Source organism: Neodiprion fabricii, chromosome 4 (assembly GCF_021155785.1).
Source record: "Neodiprion fabricii isolate iyNeoFabr1 chromosome 4, iyNeoFabr1.1, whole genome shotgun sequence".
Classification (NCBI taxonomy): domain Eukaryota; kingdom Metazoa; phylum Arthropoda; class Insecta; order Hymenoptera; family Diprionidae; genus Neodiprion; species Neodiprion fabricii.
The window spans coordinates 25,081,443-25,093,490 of NC_060242.1; the positions used below are offsets into that span (position 1 = coordinate 25,081,443).

Here is a 12,048-nt window from a genome sequence, read left to right on the forward strand (position 1 = left end):
AATGACGGGTTAATTTTCAAAGGCATATTTTCATTGGTAGGATACGATTAATTCATTAATCTGATTTCATGCAAAAAAGTGCCGAAAAACTGCGACTATGTTTCAAATTCGATTTTGTTGTCTTTGTTTCGCTACATATTGACGAGAATTACTGCATTCGATCTGTCATAACCGATGAATCGAACCAATAGTTTTTACAAAATCACGATTTTAATCGATGCAAACTCCTGCAATTTTATTGTAGGTGTGCACATTGATGATTATGTTTTCCAGTGATAATAGTAGACAATGAATCGAGAAAGTTGTCGGAGTTTCGTATGAAGCACAAAATTCCAGGTCTCGTGTAATTTCACATCAACGTTGTATCACGAAGACTTGTCAATCAAGTGAGGTCTGTATTTGGCGATCATAAGTCGCCTTGAATTCGCTTCAGTTTTCACGCGTTCAATTTCTTTGGCTATTTCGACGAGACTGTCTTCTACTTTGGACGGATCAACCTTTGCCAGATTCGAATCCACGTCGTACTTACTCCTTAGAAAATCATAATTCATGCAAGTTAACCAACTTGACGTTATCCTACATTATCTACAAAAATTTGATTATATTCTCTGATGTAACTAGTTTCAGCCCAATAACTAGGCGGAAAAAATTCTAGATCATTGACTGAGGCAGAGTTTGAAACAGTAGTCTACTGCATTTGATAACAGTTTTCTTTCAGTCTTCTACAACATTCGGAATCAGAGTTATTGGCTGTTATGCGTTGCGAAATGCAACGTAATTTTTTCCCATAACTCATGTTCAATTCAACTCAGTTTCGTTAGGAACTTTGCTAAAAATTTAAAAAATTGAAGTTCGTTAAAAATCATCGTTACTGCGAGCAGTTATATATAGTTAGATGGCCGACCTTCGTTTATACGCTTTTCAACGCATAATTGCTAATAATTTTGATTCCTAATTTCGTAGAGCAATGAACAGTGGCTAATTGAACGCAGAAGTATCTAATCATTCATACGGTTCCGCGGTCAATTCTTTAGCACTTTTTCCCCTGAGTTGTTGGACTTCAAACCCATTTGCCCACATTTGTTGGAATGACGGTACGTAAATTTTCACTTTTTTTGTGCAATACGGAAGATCGTAATTTACTTCGTCATTTTCGCGGTCCAGTCGTTGCGGTCTACTAGCTCCGAGTTGATCTGAACGTTCGGATTTACCTCTGTTCCCAATTCGATTCTGGAAAAGAAAGGCGCCGAAAGTGTAGCGAGGCAGTTATAATACCAGATCAGTCACGACTCGATCTCGATCAAACGCGGCCTAAATATTTTCTTATTACCGTATACTCTTCGGCCCGGCAAAGAATTGAAGGTTTATATTCTTCCGGTCGAGTATTCGGAGACTCAGATACTTGTTCATTTTCAGACATATTGGCTTCAGCGGCGCGATCACTTTGCGCTCTATCACATTGCTCGGTTCGATCCTTAACAGAAGACGACAATTTGAAATTGGTACGTCTTTAAGTTGGTAGTGCAATCATCCACTTTCGAAAGTGTTGAATAAAGTATAACGTTGCTATTCTAGTAAGGATAGTGCTGAAAAACGGAGTTGCAGGAAACTGCAAAAAAAAAAAAAAAAAATAAAAATAAAGAAAGAAAGAAAACAGGCGCGTACAATAAACTATGGTGAACTTTTCAAGGCCAGTTACAATTCGAAAAACTCACGTTTCCGACTTTTGATTTAATGCCATGTTTCCGCTTTCACTCAGCTTCCAGCAGCTCGTAACCTTCGATGATTTTGATCTCTTCGAACTTTTGCTACCGCTGTTAGTTGGCCTGTCAAATACCGAATATGTAGACTCGCATAGGTATGGGGAGCTATTCGAAATTCTAAACGATTTGATTGATTTTATAGACTTAATTTTTAAGAATTTTGAAATAGGAATTTGTGCAGAAGCATTTGAAAATGTTTAGTTCGACTTTTAGGCTTGTGATGTCGTATCGATTCCGCAAGGCTACCAAAAACAGTATACAAGAATATTTTTCAGCTATTGATTTAAGAACTCACTCTTTTGCTGAAACTAATTCCGGGGGCAATCGGACTGTTGGAGGTTCCTGCAATTTTATGTTCAGATTTTAGTGGTGCCCCGCAATGTATGGAGAATAAGGAAGAATTGACGCATGTATTTTTCACGAAGCTATTGCGTATTATTTTTTCTATTACCTATCAACTGCCGAGTAACTTTTCAGGGCCAAAAACTCAGTGTGGCTACAATTTTGACGTTTGGAGTGTGCACTGAGATATGAAAATCTTAGAATTTTCAGGCCTTCAAGCTTACCGTTTACGAAAAGTATGTACATACAGTAAAACAAATATATTCTTCAGTCAAGCACGACGCGAACAACGCGTCGCCAGCAGATAGGCAACTTACGTTACATCTATGGCATTCAATGCATATAAGATGCAACTTTGGTTGCCTATCTGCCGGCGAAGCGTTGTTCGGATAAACCCTCAATTGTACATTAGAACATATTTAGAAAATTCTGGGCACCTGGAATTTTTATACCGATTTAATTACGACCTCACTCTAAAAATTTCAGGACATACTCCAACATGACTACTTTTTTACTGCAGGTACGAGACTGAAAAAGTTAGAAATAGGCTGTTTTTTCAACAGTATTCGGAAAGATCAGATTCTTTTACGCATAAAACATATGATAATATGTTTTGGTTCCTACGGCAGGAGTGGCGAACATTAAAAGAAAGGTTTAATTCGTAAACGAGATAAAACTGTATAATTTTCATATCTTAGTGTTCACCGTGGTATAGCTGAATTGTAGCCAGATTAAACTTTTGACTTGAAAATGCTGGCCAAAAGTTGGTGGATCGGCTCATGCATTCGGGGATTGGAAGTTGGGAACTGAACTGGCGACCACCGGGATTCGGTCGAAACAACGCGGTAAGTAAATACGAACGAACCTCGCGTACGACTTGGTCGATTGGGGGAGCCTGAAAGTTGTTCCAATTCCAGGAGAAGGGAACTTTGGATGGATTTTCGGGGAAAACGCCGCCGTTCTGGTTGTAGCTTAACCTGAAATACCCGTTGCTAACAATTAGAGATTCACTAGGGCACATAATTACAGTTAATAATGAGCACCTCCTCGGCTCGGAGTTGGAAACAATTAAACTTGTTTACGGCCTGCAACAATGTTTCCGCCGTGACATTCCGCAATTTATATTGCAAATTCGGAATTATGGAGGTATGCAAGCGCTTAATGCGTTCATCTATCCACGTATAATGCGTTCGAGTGAGGCGTGCTAATTTTCATTAAAGCCAATTAAAGCGTTACACTTACAATACGCATCTGTGTCTGCAAAACCGAAATAATATCAATTTCCATAACATTACAAATTACGTGAACACATTGAGAAGCATCTGCAAGCTGTATGCTTGTGTTCCTGTACTCGGCAATGAAATTATTCTCCATTGATCTTCAGATTCGGAATTTCACAACGAAGTAGTAAAACAGTACCGTTATCCATATTTTCTAACCCTTTCATCCTCAGATCAACTTCTTGCCAATAAGTATTACATTTTGAACTTTGAATGAGTATTTTACTTTACTTAAGATAATTAGAAAAAAAATTATTTGGGGAAATTGATCGTTCAAGTCTACTTTTTTTTCTCAACTACATCGTGAAAAATTTGTGGAACAAAAAAAAATTGATCCCTCGGCGAATGAAAAAGGTAATAAAACTATCTGTACACGCCCAAGATAGTTACACATACTATAGCCATTGAGTATTGAAAACCTATCGTAGCTGGAGTATTTCTTCAATAAGTCACAGTATATTTTATACGTACATATATTTGTATTTTGGTGCTGTCGATATTTTACTATATATACAATGTATACTAATCGAAGAAACAGCTAGCAGTTGAACTCTGTTTCGATGCCAAAAAATATGTACTTTATCGCTTATTATTCTGTGTGGTATCATGCTCAGCCAACTCGACATTTTGGTTATAAGTAATTAATGTGCCAGTTCAAGGGTGGAACGTACAGTCAGCTCAAAAATGTGCCGACCCGAAAACTTGATTACAGAAAGGCCCAAAAGTATAAGTAAACCTTAACAAGTTTACTGTATTTCAAAAAAATTTCGATCCTAACACACTGACATCAATAACGTTAAAGAAATCATATTGGTCTACTATTTTTTTACAGAAAAATCGGTATAGTTTATCCAATTCTAAAGAATAATCGCCTACTTGTTTTATCAACGAATACACTATAAGAGTCGTACGAGACAGGTTTTTTTTCCTTGATCGCGTCGGATGATTAAACAAATCCAATATGTAAAATCATTATGATTTACAAGTGATATACTTGCGATGCAGCCTAAAATACTTTGTACTAACCCAAAAATTAACTCTTGACGATATATGCTGAAGAATTCAGTCACGAATGAAATTGCCTATTGCTAAACAGAATCGAACAAACAATTTAAATTTTTCCGAAGTTTTCAACGTTAAAGTGATCTTAAAATTTGCGTTCAAAATGCAGCACGGTAAAATTCCGTTCCGTTTTACCATAACTTTTTTAGTTACTTATGCAACTAGATCAGCAACAGTGACTGACGTTCCGATCCTTCGTTGCATCAGGTATCACACAATTTTTTGACCTGACTGTACGCTGTAAATCCAGAGCCTTAAGAGGCCGGTTCAACGCTTGAAAATTCGAAGCAAATGAGTTTATGAATAACATCGGAGCGCTGCTGATAATTACCGTACTTTGCAGTTCTCATCGTAGACGACGCCGTTGCCCATGGAGTCGAATACCCCCATCAGCCAAGGGGCTCGAACAACCCCCATAAGGTCTCTGCCTCCTTCGGAGTACACCTTGTAGGTCTCGTCTTTAATTATATATGCTCAGAGTATTTTCACGTTGAATCTACAAACGATGTACGACCCTTGCTTCGGGTATAAGTTAGGTGGGTATATTTATTCTTGGTACACCGGTTCAACGCACAGGCGAAATAATTGAGAAGGAAAGTTTGGCAGGCTATGGAGAAGGGGCTGGGCCACGTGTACTCCATTATACTCGGAGTCGACTTACTACCTTAAAGGCACAGGTTCTGTCAAAACGTTTTACACTAGGTGTACCCCTTAACCCAGGTAATTGTAAGCGATAAATCATTCTAGAAAAATCCCACTACTTCTTTCGATATTCACCGATATTAAAATGCGTTTGCGGACTATATTTACGGAAAAATTCTAAAAGTAAAACAGTGGAATAAAGCTTGATCTCGGTAGTTCAGTTTCTCACATTTTCGACATCGTGCGTGATTAATAAAAATTTATTGAATACCGATTCTACCCTGCCGTAAATATTTATCACCTATGTGGGGTAGAAATACATAATTGCCGGGTGTTTCTTCGTATCTCAAGCGAAACAAAATAATTGCACAAGTTGATTCATTTTTATCATCATGCTTTATGGTATTTCCAAGGGCTCTTGTCTGCTGCAGTTACCGACGGATTGCAGCCGGAGTTAATTGGACTGTGTGCCCATAAATCCGGAGTACCGCGCAACACGATTTCCGCGGCATAACAATCGCTGTACCGATACGTGTCTTTTGCGGCACTTAGGAACTGATCGGTCTTCGGGTTTATAGATTCCGACTACTTAACCGCCTGGACATTCACCTCACGTTCGCCTATCAGGACGCGTTCGGGATATATATTGACTCACGGGATGATATAACAACCCCGTTTACCAAAATGGTATATCGGCTCTTTACGAGATTTGCGGCCGATCGCAAATAACTTGTGCTTTTATCAATATACAGACTGTTTCGTACTTCGCGGCTGTAAAAATGAGGGAAGATAGGGAGGAAGTGATAAATTTACCGCCCTGTGCAAACTACGTTTTCTCTAAGAATTTTACTGCAAACGCGAATGCCAGAGATGGGCGATAATCGAATGGCTTGATATTACAGACGAAACGAGAAGGCAAATTGAAAATAATTGGCTTACTCACGAGTTTCCTCCTTAGAAATGTGTGCCGCAATCGCGATTTTTCCGTCGGGATAGTAAACGTGACCCGTACCATCCTCGAGGAAGTTGAGAAATACCGTATTTCCGTCAGCATAGTATTGCTTGCCGTACATTCGGTTGTTTTTAAACCTGTGCACGATTCGGACAACTGCTGTTATTTACTTTATCGGAACAATTTACCGCAGATCGTACGGATCAATTTTTCCTCTGCCGCAGAAGAAGTTCTGATGTCGTCTAACCAATTTCCGTTTTATTTATTTATTTTTTTTTTTTCTTCAGAAAATCAGATATTCCTTAACACAAATGGCGTATTTTGTAAAGCAACTCGTGCTGCAGTTGTTATTGGGATACATTATGAAGCATATGAAAAACTCTCACCTGCCACTGACGCGCAAATTTTGAAAAACTTAAGTCTACCAAGTTCGGAACTATTTTTACTATGGAGTCCGTGTGATATGTAATAAAATTTCTTATTGCGACTCACCAATTCATGCGAGGCTTTGCTGGCTCAGTCTCGAATTCCACAACCCTTCGCATTACCGTATCCTTCGGAAGTATCGTCCATCCAAGCTCGATGAACAACTTGTTCGACCGGCGATACTCGATTATATTTTCACCGTCTGTTGATCAATATAAATTTCACTTAATTGGAATTTTTTAGCCTTTTTGAATGACCGATAGATTGATTTTTCTTAGAGCTTAGTGAGGATGTTTGAAAGATAATAATGCGGTTTATTTTATACGGAGGAAAGAAAATCGACGACGGACTGAAACAGGCTCATTATGTTACACTTTTTCACAACTACCATATTTCACTCGTCACCATAAAGAATGGGTTATTAAATTGAGATCGTATTCACCAAATTTTACTACGTCTTCCCTCACTGAGGTATTCGACACGACTGACGAACCGAGGCGCCGAACAAGATTCAATCATTCATTCGTACCTGTCGCTCTGGACACATGAGAGCGTAACATAAACACGTAAACTGTACAGGTTCGACACATCGTCCTTGTATACAATAGAGATTACTTTTCGTACACACATATACATATATATATATATATATATATATATATATATATATATATATACGAGTATATATATATATATATATATATATATATATATATATATATATATGTACGAAACCAACAATCACAATATTACACATAATTCGTTCATGTCGAAATACTCTGGCTTTCAAAAGATTTTGAAGGGATTTTACAGAAGTAATAAATGATTTAAATGATTTCCGATGGTTTCAAAAGAATTTGAATGAATTTCAGCCGGAAAATTTATGGGATTTCAAAGATTTCATAGCACAGGGTTTTGGATGGTTTGAAAAGATTTCAAGCGATTTCAGACTCTAAAGATTTCAAAGAATTCATAGAATTTCAGCTGGTTTCACGAAATTTCAAAGTATTTCGAAAGATTGTATAGTATTTCAGAGATATTATGCGATTTGAAATATTTAAGGTAGTTTCACAACATTTCACATTACTTCGAAAGGCTTCACACAATTTCAACCGATTTTTCGAAAAATTTCTGCGCTTGAAATGATTTCACAGGATTTCACAAGAATTCGTGAGATTTCACGAGTGGCCAACCTTTCGCTCTGACCGAAACGCAATATCTACAAAGTTTCCGCGGGCTTCTATGCATTTCGAAAAAAAATTTCAGAATTTTATTAAAATTTGATTCGTTATTGCCATTGTTCCGTTCATCCTGCGGTGAATGAACCGTTTCGAGTGCTTATATAACAGATCCCGATATCCGGAGAGGATGGCGTAAAAATATTTTCACCGCAGTTTTTCCCCAGAGTGACTAATAATTCTAGCTTAATGGGCATACGCGAGTGAACGAGGCGTTGTAATATCCCCAAGGAGTCACCCTCGCGAGTCCCGCATCCAGATTTCGTTTCTTTCCCTCCTCCCACAGCCCCACGTTTCTCGTCAACATCGCGGCCGCACTTCTCGCGAGTTTTCATGTGTAAGAGAATGTTCAATTTTTCATTTTTTTTCTCGCACTCTGACGTACTCGCTTATTTTATTTTTCGAGTTTCCGCAGATTGTGACTGGCAAGACTCCCTTGAGACCGATTTCGCGACGAATAACGAGAGCAGACTCTTACGTCAGATTGAAAAATACTAATAAGAATAAGAATAAACGGAAATAAAACTATGGAATTAGAATTCAAATAATAAAACCATAAAATTAGTCAAATTATCACTCGTTAAAAAAACTATTCCTAACATCACAGAGATATTGAAAAGCGCAGCTAGTTAAAGTCCAGAGAAAAGATCTGGATTAAATTATTGTTCCATTCTTTTAACGGGAAGATTGTATTGCTTGGCCAATTTTGATGAATCAATAAACTGACTCGTGTACGAATAAATTTTACGTTACTTTATTAATTGTGTAACTCATTTTTAATGGTTTTCCGACAACATTGTTGTATGATGATTAATTAATCAGCTGTGACAGAATACCGATGTCGCAAATCTTGCAGATAATTCGCTTGCAAATCAAATGAAACATTATTCATTAAAATTAGTAAAACAGTAGGTTTTGGTTAGCGAAAAAACGGGACTACAACGTAATCACTTAAACTGATTACGAATGGACTTGCTTTCAGTTGCAATCCGCTCATAATTTTTACGTTCGTTTCTGTGCCAACGAGATATTTCATCAACGAAATTCAACTGGACCGACATCGGTAACAGTTTTAAAAATTTTGTTAAATCCCTTTCGTGATTTTTTGTTTATTGTTGTTTACATGTTGCACATCTATTTCCCAAACCCTGTTCAGTAAATAATTCACGACTATTTTTCGAGCTTACGATATCCAACTTTGATAACCAAGCAAAGACTTGTTCTTTGAGAAAACTTATCGTCCTCCGATCGCCAGCGCGTGTAATGTCGCCATTTATTAGTGACTATAATGCGCATTAGACTCACCCTCCGTTTTGCCAGACCGTCCTCCTTTGGATCCACCGCCTTCCGAGCCGGTTTGATCACCTGATTCATCAAAGAGATCAATAATTGTTCGTGTCAAATATAGTGGTGCTAGTGAGGCTAATTTTACATATCAAACAAAATGAGACAGTTCATGACCGTAAATTTGGAAATTTCAAGGTTAACTCGTAGAGTTTAAATAATTTTTCTGTCTCGTCGTTGAACAAAAGTGTTCGAACACTTTAAAATCGGTTATTAGTGTGTTTTACCGAATGTTTCCTTTTATTATTTCTAAAACATAGAATATACCGAATTTGCGATTTATACCAACTTAAGGATGCACGAATAGTTAGAAAATAAGAAAATACCGTTAAAAAAATCTCCAGCAATATTATTTGAGCCAATGCGATGGTGAGATCGAGCCATCAGAGTTTAGCCATTCTAAACATGAGCTGATTATAAAACCTTTTTTAAATAGTTAAAATCTCACTATGTGCTGTTCGAATTTGCTTAGCTATTCATTTCCATTACACAGTACGAATGTCGTTTCATCATTGTTTATCATCATTGGCTCAAAACACATTGCTGTATATTTTTGAAACGATCATTCTCTCTTTTCCAAACTTTTTATTCAGAGGTTTCGATATATTCATCGATAAAGTTTAGCTGCAGCAAAAATTTTCAACCTAAAAAAGGTCTTCCAGCCCACTTTTCATCAACGAAAATATGCATTATTCATGCCCGATATTCTTAGGCGAGTTGAACTATGCATACAAAAAGTAGGGACGGCCGTTTCATTCGAACCTTTCCGATTGCGAGAGGAGCTCACAGCGTCATCATCCAGCTTCTGACGGTGCTTGGCGTTTTTTCCCTCTGCAAAAATGAGACAATTCTTTTGTAACTTTTTTTTCGGAGTTATTCGAAGGGTTTCTCACCCCGTCTCTTCCTACCGGATTCCGGATCACCGGGCTTATCTCCGCTTCCGGTTTCGCCATCGCCACTGTCGTCAACGGCATCCCCTTGAGGAAAGACACAGGTATGCATTCACTTCTATAGACACAATCCCACGTTAAACCGAATGGGTTTTAAAGTATTGACCTCATATTTCTCAGACATTTTTAAATTTGTTTAAAATATTTTTCTTCCGAAAGTAACCAGGTATCGAAGACCTTCAAAAAACATATCAAATTGTCCGGAGTGATCACCCTTCAACTAAATTGTGTATTCTGTAAGTATAAGAATCAAATTGAATACGTAAAAACTCGCACAAAAAAATATAAGGTGTCTTCTCTTTTTACGCATGCTTTGTGGAAAAAAAAAGTCTCGTTCGATTAAAAAAATACGAGATCACTTCTTGTCCGATTCGGCATGGAATTTACCATAAGTATAACGACTTATTATACGGACGGCTAGCAATCCGCCGGTATCACCTCGCACATCGGATTACCGTGATCATTCCTACCATCCTTTTTTCGGTAGGACTTTCCCCGCCGCTTATCCGCCGGGTCGTCACCTTCCGCCCTTTCGCGATCTTGAATTAATATCGATAAGTATCAATTTCAAGTTTGTATGTATTGAATTATACCGGGGATCAGCCGCTGTACCTGACCCTCCGCTTTCGTTTTTCTTCGTCCCTTTCTTGCGACCCTCGATTCCCTGGCTCTCGTCCTCGATGCTCAAATCTCCTTCAGCTCCACCTGAGTCACATTTTTTTTTTTGTTTTTTTTTTTTTACGCTGTTACGTATAATTGAATGGGAAATGAGAGACCGCTGAACATTGCAGTGAAAGTGTGTATAATTGCGTAACTACAGATCCGTAGTCACGATTTTTCCGTCAGAGTTCTGTTACACGCATAGCGATGAAAAAAAAAAAAACTTTTCAGTCAACCCAATTTCCACAGTGAGGTTTGTTTTCCGAATCATCCACAGTAAAATCCATTTCGGAGAAGTGAAGACATATTAAGAGAAAAATGCTCAAATTTTTATACAAAATTGGGAGCAAAAAAGATAGAAAAATCAAGGAATTGCATTAGGAAAGATTCGAGAGATAAAACAAACGTCGGCACAAGTGTTCTGAGAGAAAATTTTGAATAATCACATTTATCCAACAATAAATATTTTTAAAAAATAAACTATTTTCTGAAAAAATTGTCACCACCGCGCATCAATCTCGATAAAATCATATCTCTCTATGCGCGAAGAAAAAAAAAAGAAATAAAAACCACACTTCGTATTTTAGGTGAATTCCTGAAAACAGCCGCACCCTTTTTCGTTCTCTTTTTCCGCTTTTTCTTATCTACATCAGATGATTCACCGGCGCCGAGTTTCGCGCCGTCATTTCGACTGGTTAGACTGTGCCGACGGAGTTCTCGTCCTTTTCTGTCTCTGGTTCGGCCGTGTTCAAAACGATCCTTGCTATCTCGTCCTCCGCCCACCTTCGTCCGACTTTCGTCGACTCGCGATCTGCGACCCCGAGGGCCGCTGTCAACCTCCCGGCGGTTATTTCCGATTCGAACTGAATCAGCTAAGGTTTTACTTCTATTTTGACCGCACTCGACGTTTCCGCGTAGAATTTTCTCAGCGTTGCCTGAGGACAGGTTATAGGATTTTTTTTTTTTTTTTGTTGTTTCAATTTAAACTGATTCGTGTTTAGAAATTTCCAGATCAAACAATTTCAATAGAATTACAAATAATTTATAATATTTCCAAGAATTAAAATTCTTTCACATGCCTTCAAGAGATTTCACAAGATTTTACAAAATTTTTTTTGTAATATTTTAGAGGATATTAAAGGGTTTCAAACATTTTTTACCGTTTCAGGAATTTCCCGCGAATTTAATAATTTCAGAGATTTCAGAGAATTTCAGTTGATGATTTCGTAAGACTTTACAGGATTTCATATTATTCCAAAAGATTTCAGTTGATTACAAATAATTTGATGACATTTCACGAGGTTTCAAAAATTTTAGATTCTTTTGGACAGTTTCAGAAGATTTTGCAGGATCTTTAACGACTTCGAAAGTTTTCAGAATATTTTAGTG

The 12,048-nt window shown here is 37.6% G+C and overlaps 1 protein-coding gene across 1 annotated transcript; it reads right to left on the reverse strand.

Annotated features, from left to right (window-relative positions):
- Nucleotides 1-270: 270 nt before the first annotated feature.
- Nucleotides 271-10,023, reverse strand: LOC124180701. The gene is made up of 12 exons (XM_046566447.1): nucleotides 9,943-10,023; nucleotides 9,812-9,899; nucleotides 9,011-9,070; nucleotides 6,534-6,669; nucleotides 6,033-6,178; nucleotides 4,779-4,905; nucleotides 2,971-3,082; nucleotides 2,059-2,105; nucleotides 1,716-1,826; nucleotides 1,331-1,474; nucleotides 1,144-1,230; nucleotides 271-576 (listed from the first exon to the last, which is right to left on the reverse strand). Exons 1-12 carry the CDS (start codon nucleotides 10,021-10,023, stop codon nucleotides 366-368), a joined length of 1,350 nt encoding a protein of 449 aa, XP_046422403.1. The 3' UTR covers nucleotides 271-365.
- Between the last annotated feature and the right edge of the window lie 2,025 nt (nucleotides 10,024-12,048).